This window comes from Drosophila erecta, unplaced genomic scaffold, assembly GCF_003286155.1.
Source record: "Drosophila erecta strain 14021-0224.00,06,07 unplaced genomic scaffold, DereRS2 tig00000092-arrow-pilon, whole genome shotgun sequence".
Classification (NCBI taxonomy): domain Eukaryota; kingdom Metazoa; phylum Arthropoda; class Insecta; order Diptera; family Drosophilidae; genus Drosophila; species Drosophila erecta.
Window position 1 is genome coordinate 6,365,384 of NW_020825207.1, and position 21,170 is coordinate 6,386,553.

The 21,170-nt window shown below is 43.8% G+C and overlaps 3 protein-coding genes and 1 non-coding gene across 12 annotated transcripts; 1 reads left to right on the plus strand and 3 right to left on the minus strand.

Annotated features, from left to right (window-relative positions):
* Positions 1 to 1,831: 1,831 nt before the first annotated feature.
* Positions 1,832 to 1,904, minus strand: Trnak-cuu. The gene has a single exon. It is a non-coding gene; the product is annotated as a tRNA-Lys (tRNA).
* Positions 1,905 to 3,150: 1,246 nt separating this feature from the next.
* Positions 3,151 to 13,379, minus strand: LOC6549186 (NAD kinase). 5 transcript variants are annotated; one of them, XM_001975710.3, is made up of 5 exons: positions 11,077 to 11,418; positions 8,112 to 8,511; positions 4,741 to 5,118; positions 4,005 to 4,662; positions 3,151 to 3,804 (listed from the first exon to the last, which is right to left on the minus strand). In XM_001975710.3, the coding sequence occupies exons 2-5, from the start codon at positions 8,435 to 8,437 to the stop codon at positions 3,517 to 3,519; spliced, it is 1,650 nt and encodes a 549-aa protein (XP_001975746.1). In that variant the 5' UTR covers positions 8,438 to 8,511; positions 11,077 to 11,418; the 3' UTR covers positions 3,151 to 3,516. The 5 variants fall into 5 exon arrangements, with proteins under 5 accessions (XP_001975746.1, XP_026837076.1, XP_015012450.1 ...); XM_026981275.1 differs by lacking the exons at positions 8,112 to 8,511; positions 11,077 to 11,418 and adding an exon at positions 13,178 to 13,379; XM_015156964.2 differs by lacking the exons at positions 8,112 to 8,511; positions 11,077 to 11,418 and adding an exon at positions 12,223 to 12,777.
* Positions 13,380 to 13,985: 606 nt separating this feature from the next.
* Positions 13,986 to 18,090, minus strand: LOC6549184 (NAD kinase). Of its 5 annotated transcripts, none has more exons than XM_015156959.2 (4): positions 17,728 to 18,090; positions 15,322 to 15,639; positions 14,678 to 15,260; positions 13,986 to 14,611 (listed from the first exon to the last, which is right to left on the minus strand). In XM_015156959.2, the coding sequence occupies exons 1-4, from the start codon at positions 17,901 to 17,903 to the stop codon at positions 14,324 to 14,326; spliced, it is 1,365 nt and encodes a 454-aa protein (XP_015012445.1). In that variant the 5' UTR covers positions 17,904 to 18,090; the 3' UTR covers positions 13,986 to 14,323. The 5 variants fall into 5 exon arrangements, with proteins under 5 accessions (XP_015012445.1, XP_026837077.1, XP_001975744.2 ...); XM_026981276.1 differs by having other exon boundaries at positions 17,606 to 18,090; XM_001975708.3 differs by having other exon boundaries at positions 16,387 to 17,803.
* Positions 18,091 to 19,664: 1,574 nt separating this feature from the next.
* LOC6549183 (grpE protein homolog, mitochondrial) lies at positions 19,665 to 21,160 on the plus strand. Its single transcript, XM_001975707.3, has 3 exons — positions 19,665 to 19,854; positions 19,974 to 20,274; positions 20,595 to 21,160. Exons 1-3 carry the CDS (start codon positions 19,769 to 19,771, stop codon positions 20,853 to 20,855), a joined length of 648 nt encoding a protein of 215 aa, XP_001975743.1. The 5' UTR covers positions 19,665 to 19,768; the 3' UTR covers positions 20,856 to 21,160.
* Positions 21,161 to 21,170: the final 10 nt, after the last annotated feature.

Sequence of the window (21,170 nt, forward strand, 5' to 3'; positions counted from 1 at the left end):
GGTATAAAAATGATGGTGCAGCTTTGGCGATCACGTTTAGGGTCCGAAATTTGCATATGGAAGCCGAGGTATTATGACAGGCATCCACAATGGAATAAAACAAAGTGTATAGAGCAGACGGTATATAAAAACATAAACAGACTGAAAGGCTTAAGCGGTCAAAAATGGGTATGCGTATCACCTTGATTTAAAAAAAACCTACCATAAAGTAGCCTTGATTCTAAAGAATAAGAAACAAATAAGTAAAACAATCACCTGGTTTCCTATGTGCATTCTTAGAATATGATTCGATCATTTAAACAATTTAGCGACCTTGGATACAATGAAGAATATAAAAAAATATCAGCAGCTTATAGACATACTTATCAATAAACATGCGATTTGAAATTTTCATTTAAGATTGTGCATGCATGCTTTATAATGTTATCCTATATCTATTACTTGGTTGTGTCGTCACTTATAGATCAATTAATAGTTATTTCATTAAACTTTTTTTTCAAGTAATCTTAAGTAGCTCATCCTTTAATTGCACGCCGCAAAACGAAGACATTTCCCTGGACCTAAAAAGAAAACCAAAACCAATACGACCCAAGCCATGCCACTCACAAATCGATTTCAAGCACATGCTTTGTGTAAAAGTGTTCGATGGAAAATCGGGGGAAAATAGCATTGGCGGCAACAACTACAATGGAGCTATAAAAAAGGTGGAGAGTTCCACCGAAGTGTTAAAGTGGCGACGCCAAAATAACTTCAAAGTTAATGGACTAGAAATCGACCAGGACTGATGGCATTAAATAATACAATAAATGCAGAAATGCTTTTGGGAGCGGATTAAATGGGGCTAGAAAGGCCCGTTTCGGTTTATTTTTGTTGGGCCTGACAAATTGAATTTGCCACATATGACAGCTTAACTTCATATGCTATATGTATATGCTGGGGGTTAAATCGATGACAAATGTGGCTCTAGAACTGATGCGGGTCACTCCGATGGAAATCTCTGGCCTCTGTGGTCAAGTTTTTATCACAATCGAGTATATAAAAAGTGGTGGGAGAAAGGAAACCGGAAAACTCATTCGGCCGCAAATGTTTAATTTCCTTTTGTTTTGAAATGCAACACACAATCCTCGAGCTCGAGCTGTCATTAGCATTTGCGAAATCTATTTAAAAGGACGAGTGCCAGCAATTCCCCAGCCAAAGTTCAAATGTCACCCGGTTCGTGTGGGTATGCCTGTGGTGGAGATATATTTTCCAATTCCCCATGGACTGGGGATGCTACGCCGCGTCCTGTGTGGGTGCCGCATATTTGGTGGCATTCAATTGGAATATCAACACGTGCCACATCATCTTCAGCATCTTTGCCCCTGCTTTCGCATAGTTCAGCTCGCCTTTTTCGCTTGGCATTTGTCTTAGTGGAGACGAGCTCGACTTCATTAGAAAATTCCGCAAATATTTTGAATTTATTATTGCGTTTTTCTATTGCAGCCAAATGAAAAGGCTTTGGCTGTGCTGAATGGGTATTTTCTTCGTTGCCAGTGAAAGTGAAAAGCTGACTGAAGAGATTTTTTTTTGATTTGGGAAAAATATTTTTAATTATTTTAAACTAAAACGAGCTAAAATATAGGAAACGGAAAAGATACGATATGATCTATAGATCTAGTGTGTCTTATTTACACATAAACCATAGCATACACATACAAACCATACACATAAACACAAAAATAGTTACACAATTGTATAATTTCTTTTTGCAACTCCCATAGAACAAAAAACTTCGTGACATGCTTAGATAAAAAGTTATTTAATTATTAATTAATAAATAAAAAAATTGTTTCGCCCAACGTGGGGCTCGAACCCACGACCCTGAGATTAAGAGTCTCATGCTCTACCGACTGAGCTAGCCGGGCACTTGCTCACCTGGGTGCAGATAACTTATAACCAATTCGCTATGGTAGCTAGATATAATCATTTATAGAATTTTCAGAAAGATCATTTCCGAAAATTTTGGAAAAGTATTTTTAGGTTGTTTACTTAAAAGATTTGAAAACGATAGAAAATAAAACCAAAAAGAAGATAGGATCCCTTATAATTTCTGTTATGCTACACATTGAGTAAACTTTGAATGTTACAGAAATATATATCCCTAATAACTCATAATATCCTTAAAATTAAGTAATTTATCGATGTTGAAAGTATAGATCTTTATGCTATCTAATTTCCTAATCTTATTTTAATATAATGCATTTACATAGCGGTTTTTCGTTGACCCGATTAAGCGGGTTTAAGCCAGAAAATGGAGCAAACCATTTAAGACGGCTTACGAATAAAAGAAAAATTAAATTAATGTCCTTTCAGCCATTTCGTTCACTTAGAGGAACCAGCATATAATTGAGGCAGATGACTCGTCCTGCGCAGTGTCCAAAAAGGAGGCGTGACCAAGGACGACCAATCGGATGGCTCGGATAATACGCATTGCTTTTATCCGCCAGTCAGAGGAAAATGCCGAAGCGATAGGAAGCTGTGGAAATCATTCGGCTCCTCACTTGTTGCTCACCAAGTGAGCGGTGGAAAGGCGCCGAGGAAAAGCGTGAAAATTGATAATAAACGCACTTCGCACGTACACACACTCGGACGAGCATTTAGTGGGTGTGGTGGCATAGAACACTTCTAGTCACATTTATTGCCAGCTTTTATTTTATGCTTTTGATTTATGGTGCGGCTTTTACACTTGGGAAAGTGTTGGAAAGAAATGTTTTTGGCCAGCTAAAGTATTATAATCATTCGCCATTGTGCAGACCATTGTCTGCCGATGACTTACTTTTAGGCCTAGCTCATAAGGATTTCCAAATCCAGGTCACTATAGAGATGTACTTGGTTATAATCTGCAGACCATACTCAATTCGTTGGAAGTCCTAACTCACAATCCTTTAGTGATTTTATGATTAATGCGCACTCCTTTCTTCACACCATCCATCTTCTCAGTTAGCTCTCTGGACATTGACCGATTGCCGCGCCATTAGTTCTACTTCCATAAAAGCCTTGTCGTCTTAAGTGTCCTTGCGGATTGCTACTGCTCCGGCTGTTCCACCCTGTACTCGTCTAGTTAATTGCATTTTTATTTGCCTGGTGCGCGGGAACAAAACCAAACAAAAATACAAAAATAATACAGTTTTATTAGCTCCATCGAATTGTACAGATAACGCGAGCCAGCTTAAGTACTTAGCACTCGGCGCAATTAATCGTATGTTATGTAATAATAAAAACTTAAGAGCTAAGCGTAAGCTGTTTTTTGTTCACAAGAATCAACAGAGTATGTTTAGCTTAGGCAAACATTGCGATCGGATTCAATTAACATTTAACATTTCAACCAAGCGACTTAAAGTGTATATAGTACAACAGAGTATTTTCCCTACAGTATTAAGCCTACCAAATTGCACACTAGCACACAAGCCCTAAGAACTACGCCCACAACTAGTCTAATTGGCCACGCTAACAAACTGCGATTGAGCTGGGTGCCCATTACGCATCGTAGATCTGCAGATTGTCAAAATCATCGAGCGTGTCCTCCGATCCCGAAGCGGTCAGGTCCGACAGCTCATCAAGGCACTTCTGCCGCTTGCGGACATTCCAGTGCAGACCCTCGGCTAGGGAGTCGAACCAGTCGGAGATTTGGTCCTGGGAGCAAATGCTGGGCACGGGATAGATTGAGGTGGTCACTCGCAGGCTGTCCCCGTGGTTCAGCTCCTGGTCGTTGCGTCCGTCGAAGGAGACGCGTGAGGTGTTGCGGCTATCGGGTGAAATTGATATCTGGAAGGTCAAGGGAGTTGTAGAGCGGTTAGTTGTCGAACTTCTTAAATAAGTTAATTAAAAAAAATAACATAATTAACTTGTTTGTCATAAAAGTTGCCTAATTAAAGCATACAATTTTTATAGGCATGCAAGATTTTGGAAGTTGCGGTTTTAATTGAAAACAAAAGTGAGTCATTATAAGATATATTCCAGCTCACCTTGAGCTCCACTCCAGCGGGTACCACAATGGGCCTGAAGCTCAGCGAGTGCGGGCAGATGGGCGTCACCAAAATGGCCGGCACAGAGGGATGGATCATGGAGGCACCGGCTGCCGCTGCATATGCCGTGCTTCCCGTGGGCGTCGAAACGATCAGGCCATCGCCCTGCACCGACGTTATGTATTTGCCGTCCAAGAAGATATCAATGTTGCTCAAGTACGGCGAGGGTCCTCGGTTGATGACCACCTCGTTGAGCACCAAGATGCTATTGTTGGGGCCATTGTTATTATTGCAGCCAGCCTTTCCTGTTTGTCCGTTGTTGAGCTCCACGTAGTTGAGCTGCCTGTGGAAATTGGGTATCAGGAGATTACCGCCCACCGAGTGCAGCAGCGACTCCTTGCGGCGTTCGCCCTTGCGATGGATGGAGCAGCGCAGGCGACTACGTAGCGTTAGAGCCGCATGACCCTCCAGGACATTGGTCACCTGTTCCTGGAAGTTGTCGCACTGGAAGGGCGTGAGAAAGCCAAGGGAGCCCAGATAGAAGGCCATCACCGGTGGGACAGATTGCTGGAACAGCTGGGAGGCGTACAGTAGAGTGCCATCGCCGCCCAGGCAGACGATAAAGTCAATCCGATCGGTCAGGTCATCGCGGCCATCTCTGGTGATTCGGGAAAGGAATGCATACCATTAGTTCATCTGAAAAAACTACTGTCAGTTAACTAAAAACTATACTCACTTAAAGGTCACTAGCTTTTCACGGAGTGCCAGGAAACGAGCTCGAACACCGGCGTACTGTCCGTGCACTTTTTGGAACTTGGAGCTCTCCTGCTCCAGCTTAACGTCATCCCGCAGCAGCTTGTCCTCAAGGACGGCGGACTCCACCCAGACGACCATGTGCTTCTCCTGCACCAGCCATTCGACCAGCTGGACAAAGGGCGGCAGGACCTGGGAGTCCTTTTTCTTGATCACGAGGACGGTGAGAGGTGGCTTGTACCAGGTCAAACGCTGGCTGGCCGGATCCTGAATCTGCATCACCATGGCGGAGTTCTTCATAATGCGACCACATGGCCCGAAATGCTGGAATGGCGACGGAGCATTCAGACTTCTAGTGCGCCTGGAAAGATTCAAATCGAAGAATCGCATTATATATTAGATACACAACGAATGTTTGCCACTAAGAGTACACCTCAAAATACGTGGATCGGGCGCCACTGGGGTCACCTGTTGCTCCTCAGCCTCGGATATCTGGCGCTGTAAGGCCGAAGCTAGTCTTAACTTTTGGTGCTGCATAACGCCAAGTTCTTAGCTATTTTGGATCGTCACGCCCTTTTTATTATCGGTTTATAGACAGTTACTTGGTGCTCAACACACAAACTTGTTGGGAATGGAAATTCCGATGCGAGCGCGACTGCTGCTCGTTCGAAGGTTACAAAATCACTGACAGGCCAATTTGGTGTTCGAAACACACAATATAAAGGTATGTGTATAACGAATTTATATTTTTGTTTTCATTACAACAACACGTAGCAGCGCAAATAAACTTGTTGATTCTGCGGCCCAAACAAACAGGAATTGCACATGCCAACAGCGAAAGAGCGCAAACTGTTAACCGCATGTTAAGCATATGCTTTAGTTTTTAAGATTAAGAGAATTTGAATATTGAGATTTTTTTTAAAGGTTTTCTCCTCTTCTCTTCAATTATGTTCTCTTAAAGCGTTGTATTTGTATTATTTGGGCAGGTTATTTACATAATAATAAAAACCACATAAATACATGTTTTTTTAAGAAAACCTTGCAACTAGAATTGTGACACATAATTTTAGAACTCCGAAATACGAGAAGTAAACAAATCGGAAAGTCCTTTGAAGGATTCCCGGGGAGAGCAACGCTCACACTCTTATTATTCTGCCGTTGAACTCTGGGCGTGCGAGTGTGTGAGTGCGTGGGGCTGCTGGCGGGTTTGATTGATGTGCTAATTCGCAGTGACTCAGCACAGAGAGCCACAAAGAGAGCCAATGAGCCGCAAGACTGACTAGCAGGAACTGGACCACTTCACCATGGGCGCCGTGGATGCAGAACAGTGGGATGCATCGGGTCCCTACTTATATTTAAAAATACACAACAACATTGAAGTGATAGAGTAAATCACTGGTTTAGTTAATATTTAAATATCGAAATAAACTAAAATCGCTACTCATTTCCGTTTTGCACGAATCAAGCGTTCTGATCGTTTGGAAGCATCACAAACCACAGTCAGGAAGATAAGATAATTCAAGGTGCTAAAACAATATTTTAAACACGTTTTAGTTGATCGATGCCATCCACCTCGCCGCCTATCATTCTTCATCCATGACATAACTTAATCGCATTGCCCTCATTTCATCAATCAATCACGGACATAGTCCCATTGTAGTTATAAAAATAGGATCTGACTCACTGGAAGACAAGGCACAACCACAGAAACTTGGGTGAAAGGAGCTCGTCACGGAAATTACGTTACGATGACGCATATGTTCTGAGGCAGGAGGATGTGGTGACAGAAGGTGATCTTGTTTCCCCAACGACTTAATCATGATAACGACTTCTGAGGAAATTCAGATGCTTTTCCCTCACTTACGCGACATGTTCAACAGTGAATGCCCGCTAAACGCACTCGTTCGATCGCTACTAAACACAGACTAAACTGAGTTTGAGTTTCCAGGTGAGGGAATCAATCGACACTAAAAGACACTTAATTCCCCACGGGGGACGTCAGCATGAGAATGGTTAAAAATTCGTAAATTCACTGGCAAGGTCCGGTTCATTTTCAATTTCCCGAGGGCTTTAATGAGGGGTCTACTATATGTATAATCGATTTGCCGTCCAGACAAGCCATGCAAATGCGGTTAAAGCCACCTGACCTGCACACCTTTGGATTTCGGCACGGCGAGTCGGTCACGAGCGACTGTCACTCCGATTTCGTTCCGATTTGAATATATTTCAATATTGTACAGGCATGTACATATGTATATCTACCTGTTGCTCTTGGTTTATGGCCGGCGCCGAGCACAAACTGGCACCGATTTCGAATCTAACTGGCGTCTCAAGTTCTTCCAAACAAACTGTAAAAAATTAGTAGCTTGTGAAGAAAAAAAAACCTACACAAAACTTAACAGACGGCGCCATCGTAGTACCTATGAGCGAGGTGTTAACAAACTCGTTTTCAAGTGGCCAAAAAATATAAATATGAAAACACGCAGCACACGCTGAACTATGCGGAAAGGTCAAGGACTTGTTTGCTGCTATGAATAAACTGAAACTACATGATTTCTTGGAGCTGAGCTAAGTGCAGCCCGAAGGAACTTATTTAGTATAACATAATAGATAACAGTTCGCTTCATCATGCTGATCGGGAAATATCAGTTGTGAACTGATAAGTACGGCAAGTACGGTAAGTACTATTAACCGATTTGAACTGCGTAAACAATAAGCGCCGAAATGCACACCACACTTTTCACACCTGATAGGCACCAGGGACATAGTAAACACTTGATTATAGAAACCCTCCTTATCACAGACATGCCGCGAACAAATGCTGTTCGACCTGATAACTTTCAGACAATCGCACTGAGCAAAAATACGTCATCTGCGATTAATACTTGTCTCTTTTGTTCATTATACGATAATTGGTTTTCTTTTCTGATTTTGCAATACTTTGTTTATTTCTATTATAATTTAATGGCTGCGCGTTATTTCATAACCCAAGGTCTAGTCGATAGTAATTAATTTATATTTTAAGACCTAATTATGGCAATACATACAAATTTCGAGGCCATGGAGTAAAATATTTCGGGTGAAAATTACTTGGCTTTTAATTTAATCACACAAAATAATTATTGAAATTTAAGTTTAACTTTATGCCTGGTTGATTCAAACCTTTATTTTGGCTCTCTTATATTTCCACTCTTTGCTTATCTGTCTTTCAAGAATGAGCCCTTAAAGCCAATGACTCATATGCATAGTTTTATCTAGTTAAAAACACTTTTTTTTAACTGTTCTGATTTCTGTCTTTTGCTTATCGGGATTATTTCGGGGCTGCCGCGAATTGGCTTAGTTGGGATTACTTACGGCCAAGTGCCACTACGACTGCGTCGTGTCGTGGAATCGAAGTAGCCGTCATCAGGTTCCTCCTGGGATTTGGCCAGAAAGTTCCCTGGACTGGTGGCCACACCAGTCTCACCAGTGGAGGCTTGATCCTTTGCCCTTGTGCTGGCCGTATTGGCCGTGTGCTGGATTATTCTCTGGCGCTTCAGCGAGGCGTTGTGGCGCATGAGGAGATCATTGTACTGGGTCTGCTGGTGGCCAGTGCCACTCCAAGCCAGCTTGTAGCTGAAGATCTCCTCCAGACGGTGCTGGTGCAGGGTGGCCAGGTCAATGTCCGACAGGCACGTCATGTTCAAAGTCTTTTGATTACCGAATATCACTCAAAACGTTCACGGGAGATTCGTGTTGTTAAAACATTGTGCCACTGGAGATTGGGTGGGAAAATTCAGCTAAACATTTCGCTTGGCATTTCTTGAAAGCCCACGCCCTTGAAATGGCCCTGATTGGAGCCAATGGTAAATACCCGAGGTAACCTTGCTCCCTTTTTGCTGGAGGCGTTAACAAAGCTAACAATTTTGGTAACAAAAGAATGCAATACATTTTTGTGGGATATAAAAACGGTAACTGCTTTGGCGCGTGGTAAAAGTTGATAAACAAACGATCAGTTTTTTTTGGGTTTTCGTATTCCAACTGGTTTTGTGTTTCTTTTGAAATTTGTGCAAATTAAATTTGTTATTAGCAACCGAATAGTTTGTTTTGGTTGCTTTTTTTTGGCCAACCTAACGGACCAGAGACGTAGTTCCGGCTTTGACGCAAGTGCCATCCAAATGGTGGGAGATGGCCATACAAGATGGCTAGAAAGGAGCGGCACAAGGCCTAATATGCGTCATTAGCCAGCTTCCGTCAACGGGGTTTTGGGGCGGTTGGCGGGATTTGGACTTGGCCAACTTTTATCGCCTGCTCAGACACATCAGACACATAACGATGTCAAGTATAAATCAATTGGCAAAAAATCCGCTGGCAGAGCCGCACGAAAAATAACTCGGACGTACTAAACAAGCACAGTTAGCTTTATAACGAGAAATATAATGAAATCTTTTTTGTTCGTGATCGCTTTGCGTTTGGTCAACAACCTTTGAGTAAGCCAAAAACAACAAAAAGAAGATTCAATTTATACGTCCACTTAGACCACAATTAAACAGTCTTCTCTGCAGCTCGTTTCAAACAACAACCCACTCGGGCATAACAGTATCGCCAGCCATTAATCTAGAAATCGTGACCCGTGTCTGCGATGAGCTTGAAGATCCCAATCATTTCGGTTTCTTTCCAAAAGTGCCCCATCAGCAGTTCATAAACAGAGGTCGTCCCAAGATTCTGCCGAGTGCCTGATAAGATGGGCAGCCTTAGCAGAGGGGGGAAGTACCTGTGGAGGTCTTCTTGACGTTTGGAGCCTAGCAGTGCGCTGGGCTGCACAACAATCTAATCACCACACAACCTCTTTACATAGAAAATAATTGGATTTGGCGCTCGTTTCAGTCGAGTGATCACTCCCATTTGGAATTCTAATTGACTATATAGTTATGGCATAACCAAAATCATAGCATCGCGTGATCCAAAGCCTTCCCACTCTTCTATTTTTACCCAGATCAGGAAGCAAAAAGTAGGCACTACTCATTGAAACGTTCCTGTAAAACAAACAAAGGCAATCGCCGGTTACATCCGTAGTAATCGGACTATGACAATAGATGGGGAACATAAAGCGAATTATAAATGACTTATGGACACAAAGAAAACCGAAACAAATAGGCGGCGAGCACAAATTAATTAATCAATAAACGGACGAACCGAGCCAGCGAAATGCGCAGCGGCAGCCACTAAGTGCAGCGATTATCATTGAATGGATCGGCAAGTGGACAAGGGAACTGCCCCTCCGGATCAGTGGAACCACCTGGGCGCAACGTGTCTACATGTCAGCGCGCGTTTGCAATGATATAATTCAAATGACGCCTTTCGACTTGCATTTGTAGGTTCTAAAGTTGCAAATCCAGGTACTACAGCTGAACTTTCGTAGTACACGTGCCACCTTTGTTTGTTGTGAAAATGTACTCGTACAGTGGGAAATTACTTTTCATAGATTATTATACAATTAACTAGCAATTTTCTCTTCAAAAATGATACTTCAAGCTATTTACAATGGGCCAGGCTTAGTCGATGGCTATTCTAAGCAGTAGTAAACTGCAATCTTGATGGTTTAATTTATTAGTAATAGATATTGTTCGCCAATAAATGCCAATATTTACAACTAATTTGTTTAATATATTTTATGAAGCGCCCAGCCCATAAAGTAAATACCTTGCCAGGCTTTCATTTGTTTGTACAAACTTTGAGTAGTTACTTTAAATAAATAATTAACCCCTTGTGGATTTGTTTATTCTAGCCAACAACTCTGCTCTAATGTCTGTTTAAGTGACTCAAAGAATGTGGCAGAGGAACTAGGTTATAAAATTCTTTATGATCTGTAGTAGATTAGCTTCTTTCAAATGCAAGCGTATTTTTTTAATCTAGTCCACGATTCAAGGTAGTATCATTCAACAACTTATTTAATTTGAGGAGATAAGCTTCTGTTAAGCAACTACACTGAGAGCCCGACTGGTATAGTTCGACCTCCAGTTCTTCAGTTTGAGCTGAGATTCGTGCAGAACCATCTAGCAAAGCCTTCAAGAAGTTTGGATTGTATCTGCAAGATCTGGTGCCCGTAGATTGATGGATTGCTAGCCAGCTGGCTTCTAGCTGACCGTAGAAGGAAATCGAAAGTGGGCTTGGAGCCCAGAAATGCCAAGTCATGTCTGCGATAGAAAACGTTAAGCAGTGGCTGCCAGCAAAGTGCTCTAATTACACGTTATATAATCTGTTTTATTTTCTCCTTAGCACCAGCTCGAGCCAAGGCAAAGCTTCCAGCACTACGGCGACTTTAAACTTATAAACTGACCAACAGGCAGGTGGGTAAACGACCCAATCGAACCGAATCGAATCGGATCCAATCAAATTGAATCGCAACACGAAAAGCGATCGACAAATCGACGTTCCACGATCGACAGGTGAGTTTTTAATGGCGGGACAGAGAGCGAACACGACCGTGCTGTCCGGTGAATATGCGATAACTGAGCTTGGGACGCCGAAAAGGTGATTAAATTGAACGACTTGTGTGCGATTTCGATTCGAAAATAAAAGTTCGCGGGCCGAGCGATTGTAAACAATGGAACGGCCAGATCGCTGGGCGGGTTTTCCCCGGACATCGCTGGCAAGAAATCAGCTGAGCGCAGCCACGCGTCGCAGTCGAATACATGCATGTGTGTGAGCCTAAGAGCAACAGGTGCTCCCACTGTTATGTAAATGTAATCAGCGGACGGCGGCTGTTTAATTGCTGCTATCAAATTCCACAAACATATGTACGTATGTATGATTGATGAATGCAGTCGGCGCGTAATTCGTTTTATAGCGCCATGAGAACAATCTAAGCACGAAATTATCACTCATCATTATTAATAAATGTACAGCTCTGTTAACAGAGGCTTTAAAAACTCTAGAACCTATGCTTTTCGTCTAAATGTGAGGCAAATATCGGCAAATATCGGTATTGAAGTGATGAAAATCGATTTTAGTGGCCTACATCTGGCACATGTCACACATTCGTCACACGTGTTAACAGTAGTTCAAATTCGCTGGAAACTACAAACGAAAACAACATGTGTGGGCCACTTGAGAGCCCAGCGTTTTCCGGCCAGCTCTAATTGATTGCCAACTATTTACTATATACTGCACATATGTCTATGTAGGTGGTGCATTTCCTCTGCTGTGCAAAAAGACTACCAGATAACATATTGGTCTTGTTTTTCAGAACCATTATCGTAGTCTCTAAAAAATCGTTAAAAGGAATTCTTTTTTAAAATGTCGAAGCTGCTTGAAAAAAATGTATTCCAGCAATGCTCAAAACATTTTCTGTTTAGCTGATGTTTCTAATACACAAATTACGTGTTCTTAAAGGAGGACAAATAAATGCAAAGCCATAATTTTAAGCACGATCACAGCTAGCAAAAAAAGAGCTCAGGTGTTGGCATCACTGGCGCCCACTTACCACCACAAACGCATCCCGAGGTCATCGCTGGCAGTGCCGTTACTCAGGCCAGGACCTGGTGCCGATGATGCTGCAGTGCCTCCTTGTCCCTGTCGCCCGCTGTTCAAATGGAGCAGCTGATTGGCGAGGTCGTCGTGGACCAGGGCGGCGAGTCGCGCTGAGCATCCAGTGGCCTTGGGCACCGTTTGGGCGGCCGAGGGGGTGGTCGTTGGAGCTGGGTTAACCACTATGGAGGTGGAGGACTTCATTGTTTGCAGCCGTGTGGGTGTGTGCGTGTGCGTATATGTGTCTGCGCACCAATGTGCGCGCGAATGTGTGCGTTGCGTTATGTTGTGTTGGCCACAGCTTGACCCACTAAGGCGATGCACCGCCGACGACACCCACTTGCGATGGACAACTTCCCGACTTAAGGATAGGCGGCCACTAGCTCCTGATTTGCAGTTTCCTGAGCGCGAGTTTCAATGGGTCCATGTTATTTGTTTTCTTGTTCCTGTACCAATTCACGTCAGTGTGGCAGTTGCGCGAAAATGCTTACATATATCGAAAAATGCTCGTCACCAGTTACACCCTATGGTCACACTTTAGCTTATTTGCAGATGTTTTTAAATTTCTGCGCTTAGAAAATATTCCACTTTAGGAAAATAAACAGAAACTGTTAGCTAAGTCATGGTCTTATATGTATTAAAATAATAGGTAAGAAGTAACAGAAGATTTGTATAGGAAGAGAAATAAAAACATTACGTTAATAATAACATAACTTTCTAAAACACTATTCACAACTACAAGTTGCCGTCCAAAACCAACTTCATAGAAGTACTCTCAAGTTTAAAGATTTTCTTGTTCGCACACCCAACGCATCTTTCATTTTTATAAATAATGCAATCAATTAAACCCCTGCTTTAGGTTAAAGCTGGAAAATGAATGGCACTGCAAGGACATTTTCGCCACAACTTACCGAAACTGAGTTCGCTTTTCCAGCAAACTGATGGGTAGTGCTTTCCTCAGCGGAGCTGGCGAGCTGCCAGGCGTAGAGGCGTCTCCATTGGCCATTTCCCGCGCCCGCTGCATATCTTGGGGATTCATAATGTCGACTGCTCACTGCCCAACTAAAGCACAATTCCCTATTCAATTACAACCGTTCGCTGGCAACGTTCGCCATCAACTACGCTCAGATTTTATGCAGTTCACACGACCAGATAGGCACGCATCGCACACCTGCCGCACACGCACACGCAAAAAACGGGGCGCACACCTTGAGTTCGGCGGGCAAAAAAGGCGAAAACATGCGGCTAAAACACGATCGCTCGCAATGAACAATGGCACAAGATTTTAGCCGCGTAATGAACATGGCTCATACCGCCTGAGGGCGCAAGCATATAGCCTCAGCATCGGCGATAGCTACACTTTCGATTCGCACCCAAAGCGATGCAAACTAATTTTTTTTGACAGGCCCAAGTGCGTGGCAGCCACGTGAATCCAATCCCAATCCGAATCAATTCGATCCGATCCAAAGGCAGCCGCGAGGTGAACAACATGCAACAAGTGGCCTGGGAGAGGCGCTCTAAAACCAGTCTAGATGTAGATGATCTGGGTGTGTTTGCAACTACACTAATGCGCATTATACAAGGCAAAGCTGGAGAACACATTTCAATCAGTTTGCAATCAGCCTTAATCTACAGCACAACATGACAATGTTTTTAAATTATGTTCCAGCTAAATTTGGTAAAATGTGCGGAACATTCCATTCACTGGCGGCTACTAGCTGAATTTACAGGTATTATTTTATTAAGTAATATAATTCAATTGCTTATCTTTTTAAAAGTGGGACTTTTAGAAGTTCATTCTCAAAGATTTGAGATTCGTTCGGCAATGCTCGCCAAAGATTTTGATTACAGTTTGCCTGCACTTATATTTAACTAGCTGAAATGTACAATATTGCAAGAGCACTGGCGTTTTAAACAGTACAAATAGTAAACAATTCGTTTCGCAATAGATACTTGGAAAATACTACAAAAATTACACACTAAGCAAAGGGCGAAGCACTATAGCTACCACTAAAAGCCCTAACCTACCGTTTCTATTAGCAACAGGGACTTACGCACTACACATCATACAATTTCATGTTCTCGATCTCGTCCAGCGTGTCCTCCGATCCGGATGCCGTGAGATCCGACAGCTCGTCCAGGCACTTCTGTCGCTTACGCACATTCCAGTGCAGTCCGTCGGCAAGGGAGGCGAACCAGTCGGATATCTGATCCTGGGCGCAGATGCATGGCACGGGATAAATGGAGGTGGTCACACGGAGGCTGTCACCATGGAAGAGCTCCTGCCTGTTGCGTCCATCGAAGCTAACCCACGATGTGTTGCGGCTCTCGGGGGATACTGATATCTGAAAAGGCAATGGAGGTTAGGAAGGGATTTCCCGGATTTATGGGTCAAAACAGAAGTAACCCACCTTCAGCTCCACTCCTGCTGGCACCACAATGGGTCGGAAGCTGAGCGAATGCGGGCAGATGGGAGTCACCATAATTGCCGGCACGGAGGGATGAATCATGGACGCACCGGCCGCCGCCGCATATGCCGTGCTTCCCGTGGGCGTCGAAACGATGAGACCATCGCCCTGCACCGACGTGATGTACTTTCCGTCCAGAAACAAATCAATATTGCTCAGATAGGGCGAGGGACCTCGATCAATGACCACTTCGTTGAGCACCAGTATGCTGTTGGCTGCAGGTCGCGCATCTCCATCTGGATCTGCCTCCAGAGTTTTTGCCTCGTGTTTTCGATCGCTCCTGCGATGCATAACACAGCGCAAGCGACTGCGGAGCGTTAGGGCAGCGTGACCCTCCAGGACGCTGGTGAGCTGCTCCTCGAAGTTGTCGAAGCGGAAGGGTGTGAGGAAGCCCAGGGAGCCCAAGTGGAAGGCCATCACGGGAGGCACAGATTGCTGGAAGAGCAGGGAAGCATACAGCAGTGTTCCATCGCCACCCAGGCAAACTATAAAGTCTATGCGGTCGGTCAGGTCATCACGGCCATCTCTGAGGGATTGATGGTTAAGTTATTAGCCCATTTACACATTCTACTTGTACACAGACTCACTTGAACGTCACCAGCTTATCCCGAATGGCCTTGAATCGGACATTTTCGTTGAGCTGGGCATCCTCCAGCACGGCTGACTCCACCCAAACGACCATGTTCTTCTCCTGCAGCAGCCAGTCCACCAGGTAGACGAACGGCGCCAGCACCGAGGCATCGCTGACCTTCTTGATCACCAGGACGGTGAGTGGTGGCTTGTACCAGGTGAGACGCTGACTGGCCGGATCCTGGATCTGCATCACCATGGCGGAGTTTTTCATGATGCGTCCACATGGTCCGAACTGCTGGACCGGCGACGGTGCGTTCAAGCTGCGAGTTCGCCTGAAAAGAGTGCGATAACCAGAACAATTAGTATGGACATAACAAAGTACCTAGCTCCTTAAAGACCTTAAAACATGGCGGTTGGATTGGGGTCTCGAAACTGGCTCCTCTCGAATGCAGTTGTTATTGCAATCGTTTACATCCTCCCACTTCACATTGTTAAACTCTTCGATGCTCAAGGAGCTGTGTAGCGGAAAGGAGGGAACCGCCTGCGGTAGATCAGGACGCAGGGGAAACATTTTTCAATATCTGCACAGGTTTTCCAGAATACTTGGCTTGTTATCTCCAACTTTGCAGTATGCAGACTAACTTCGCTCAACTGTAAATCAACCTTATGCAAATGGCGACTGCGGAGACAGACAGAAATCGAGAGAAAAACATTGGGAGCTGGGGTACAATTCCCAGGAATCGCATTCCGAATTCCCCTTCCTGCTTGCATTCGTAGATGCACTGAGAAAAAACTGACTGACAATGATCTTGTTATCCGAAAAGTAGCACTTTAGTCAAGTTGATAAAGCTATTGTTTCAATAGATCTACAAATGTGACATGTATGCCTTGAAGTTGCAATGGTAAGTGGTATATGGACAATAATCCTTTTTCCCACATGGACAACGAACTAGGGACCATATTTTTGCCAGTGCACCTATTGCGCCATCGTGCAACTGTTTTTGATTTGTATTACGAATCCCAGCTTTTCGCATGCATTCTTATAGCTAGTTTCTCCTTTCAGCTGTTTCTCCACTTACGGCCAGGTGCCGGATCGTCTGCGTTGCCCACCTGACGACGAATCCATGGCATTGACATTCTCTCGGGCTCGTCCCCGTTGCAGACAGTTTCCGTTAAGGTCCGGCTGCACCTTCCTTTGCAGATTGCGCTCCAGACAGAGCCGTGTCATGGCACTGAATCCGTCCTGGTATCCGTGATGGTATATGTGGTGGCTATTGGGCAATCCGTAGTGCCAGCGCTGCTCCAAGCGATGCTCGTGCAAGGTGGCCAAATCAATGTCAGACAACGCCATGCTGCGAGTAACAGTGACTCCACTTTTTGGGTCCAACAAATGCGGTCTCGTACACTTGGGCTCATGGAATGCAGTCAGACCGCATTGCTTTTGGCCAACGAAAAGGGACCAAGGTTAGTTTTGTTTTCACAACACAAGAAATTGTTGCTTTTAAAAATAACACGCCCACGCACTTTTCATCGATGAGCCAACAAAATATGAGACCAACAATGTGTCAGCCGTAAAAGAGAAAGTGTTTTATCAGCGAAACTGGTAATCAGAAATGCATTACGCTGCTGGAGTGTTTCCAATAAAAAACACCTCTTTCTTCGTTCACTTTAACGTGAAGTCAAGGAAGCGATAAGCGTTTTCCAGCGATTTTCCCCGGGGATTACTGCGCACAACTGGGCGGAAAATTGGTTGCCATAGTGGAAATGACGGAGGGCCCTGAAACTGTCAACCGGGCGATCGCGAGTGCGAGCAACAACTGAGCGCCTGAGTTGACCACGTTGGGCCGAAGCGGACTGGGTTTTCTACTCCGCGCCATCAACTGCTTTCCGATTCGACTCGAGATCCCATCTAATCAGTTCAATTAATAACATCGAAGCTATCAAAGCGAATCAATTGCCGAAATTGGCACGAGCCTAGACCAAATCGCTTTTTAATTTATTTCATTTAGTTGAATAAAATAAACTATTATAGCGAAAGATTGTGTGCAGTGGTTCTAAGTGGTATCTATGACAATAGCCCTACGATAAGAGTTCTTCGACCTAGCTGATATAATGGCTGGTTATTGATGCTTACATAAACTCTTCTAACGACCCAAAGCCATGAAATACCTTATAATCAACTACTTATTCCTATAAGCATCATAGCATTATTGTAAGCTCTGAAACTTTCTCATCTTGGCAGTTATTAAATAGTTAGCTAATTGAATTATTAGTAAAGTTAGCTTTGTACAAACATACACTGAATGCTAGTTGAACACCTATTTGTATGTCCACCACTGTGTTGTTGAGATGGGAATCCGATAAGAGGTTGTGAGTAAGACCGCATGATTACAAATTCGGGCAGGTGATTGGGACCTTACCACCACCAGCTGCTGGTCATGTGGTTGCCGCTCAGGCCCGGCGCCGAGGTGGACGCAGTTGCTCCATCCGCCGTTCCAGTGGCATGCAACAGATGACTTCCATCTGCAGCGGCGTCCTTTTCGATGCCAAAATATTCCTCTTGGTCGGAGGAGTTTCGGACCTCTGGCGCTGGCATCCTACTGTTACGGCTACAGATTCCTGGAGAGACTAGGGTCACATCTGTGCCCTATCTGGAGTAATGCCGTGCTCTAATTGCCTTTTAAGTGCCGCTCACAGCACTGATTTTTATAGAATTCTTTCGATGCAAAAAAACTGGTCAAAGTTTTGGCTAGGGCTGTCAATAAGTCGATAAAATAATCGATACTATCGATGTTTTGGGCTATCGCGAGAGGCAGCGCGGAATTTAAAAACGCAACGGATGTGTTCACCTTCGTCATTCAGAAGAGCATTCGTCATTCATAATTAATGTTGACAAAGGAGTGTACTTGGCATTGCAAATTAGTCAGACACGTGAAAACAGCCTTTTTATTTTTAACCTAATTTGTACGTGTTTTTGAGTGCTTTTAACCTCTCTAGCAAACATTTTTGTTGTTTAATTTTAGAACCGCTTACAAACAATGTACAAATATATTGTGGAGAAATGGCAATGTGTGAGAAACTTTAATTATATCTAAAAATATAAGTAAATGCATTCTCTTTATGTGTTTGTTATAAATTATTGCAACAAAAAACGTTCAATAGCACTAGGAATGGAAAACCACTACGGACACTGTTGAAACTAGCTTTAACTAGCTTTTGAAATAAAAAGACTCAAGAATACACCGCGCTGTGTTTATCACTTTAGTTTCCCTTCCTGTGAAGCTTTCTTTCAACCCACCTGAATTGTTTACGCCTTTCACTCAAATCCAGGACTCTTCTCAGGGGCTTGGGTGAGTTGCCCGGCGATGTGGCAGCCGCTCCATCGTTTTCCTCCTCCAGGGAACTGGACACCGAGCTAATTGCCACCATTTGGCGGGCCAGTTGCAGATCCTCCTCAAGCATTTTATATATTTTTCTTTTAGAGAAGTATGATGAAAACCGAGTCTTGAGCCGACAACCACGTTGTTCCGGTGGCGAGATCCAACTAAGTGAATGCTCGTGCGTCGTTTTCCAAAATATATACAATGCATGCGCATGTGTAATACTTGGCAGTGCGATCGGAGAGGTAAGTTGTTGAATAGATGCTGTGCCCGCCTCATTCGTACTTTGAATTCATTAAGAGCCCCGATATTTACATTTCCAGAGCAACTTTTTGGAGCGGTCCATATTTTGACGGCCCCGGGGCGTGGCCGATCTGGTATGAGATCGATTTATAATGCTATGCGTGGATTAATAGCCGGTGGCGCACTCTTAATAATATATGTCCGAAGGTAGCGCCAAGAATATAGGCCCATTTTTGCATTAACACAGATCGTTGGGTTTTTTAAGTGGACCTGCCCATATTGTTGATACACATTTTCACATTTTTATATTCCATTTGCATATTCCGTTTGTCCATTTTATATAAGAAATATTTTGTCGGCTTAAAATTCCATTTATGACCAAGGTGAATTCACAGGGGTGCCAGGACCTACAGCTTTAGTAGGGATTTCTCATTAATAATATTGTATTTTACATTGAATTAAATGAAGTTGAAATGGGTAACGCTACATTATTTTAGGCATACTTTTGGAACTTTTTCTCTATTTAAGTATAAGGCATTTATTTATTACTTATACTGGTTTCCTCCCTAATTTCTTTGTACGTTTATGATTTGTTATTTATTTTCTTAAGGTATAAGTACATCATTTTTACATGAAAGAATCAGGGCTTAAAAGTATTCTACACCCGACTTGACAGATACATTCTACAGCAGCGTTGCGGTCACACTAAGCGCCCACACCGGTGCAATCGATAACATTAAGTATCGAACATAAATCGATTGTTGGATGAGCACTGCAGCCGACGATTTTACGTCAAAAGCGAAATAAGTTTATTTAAAGTACTAAAAAGCTAGGCATTATGGCAGCAAAGGCAGGATTACCTCTGCAGATGTTTGGCCGGCGACTCGTTCACCTGCAGTCATCAATCACTTCCCAAAATATGAGGTAAATCCGGCCGCATTGCTTCCTCTTTTCTGTGACGTAATGAGGCGCACGTTTGTCGGCAATTGCACGTAATTCTAACATTGCCCGCTCTTTCTCCCCTTCTATTTACGCACAACCAGTGCCCCCCGTTTGTTCAGCACAGAGAAACAGCCGGAGGAAACGGCGACGGCGGAGCAGAAGGCCACCGAATCCTCGCCAGAAGTGGAGAAACTCACCAAGGAGCTGGCCGCCGCCAAGGAGCAGAACGCCGAGCTCCTGGACAAATACAAGCGTTCCCTCGCCGACAGCGAAAACATGAGGAACCGACTTAACAAACAGATCAGCGACGCCAAGATCTTCGGCATCCAGAGCTTCTGCAAGGACCTGCTCGAAGTGGCGGACACCCTGGGACATGCCACACAGGCGGTGCCCAAGGACAAGGTACAAACTACTGAAGGTTTCGGTTTCGAAATGAAGTTCAACAGGTCGATATAAGACTTTCGTAATTATTAGTTGCCAATACTTAGAGGTCTTCATCATATTTTGAGGTGTATTTTCCCGAGGTTTCCTTTTCAGTTTTGAATTGAGAATAGCTTCATATTAGTATAACTTTAGGGATTTCTTCTATTCAAAGATATCTGTCCTGTTTGTTAGCTATCTTAACCTTATGGCCGATTTTTGTAGAAAATGTATGAAATTTATGGCGTTACATTTTGACGACTTTATTTTAAGGCCCTCACTAAAGATCTTATTTATTGCAGCTGAGCGGCAACGCTGATTTGAAGAACCTGTACGAGGGCCTCAGCATGACGCGCGCCTCGCTGCTGCAGGTGTTCAAGCGACACGGACTGGAGCCTCTGGATCCCATCAACCAGAAGTTCGACCCCAATCAGCACGAGGCGCTGTTCCAGAAGGAGGACAAGACCGTCGAGGCCAACACCGTGGTGGAGGTGACCAAGCTGGGCTACAAACTGCACGAGCGTTGCATACGCCCGGCCTTGGTGGGCGTGTCGAAGTGTTGATAGCCATGCGGCTGCCCTGAGGCGTGTAAAATTTCCAGTACCCATATCCCAATTTACATGGCGTCTCTCTCAGTTGTTTGCAATTTGTTTTCCGCTGCAAAATTCATGTACGTAAACCCCGTGTAAATACAGCCTATCCCACAAACGCATCCTTCGGGCAGAGCTTGCGAATTTAGAATTCCTCCTAGTTTTTAAGAGATCTGTGACTGGATTTGATGGCCACAATTTGTACCACACGCGTTGCCATCGAGTGTTCCAATATAAGGTTTAATTACGATAATAAAACATGTTTTAGTTTGTTGAAATATAGCAAGG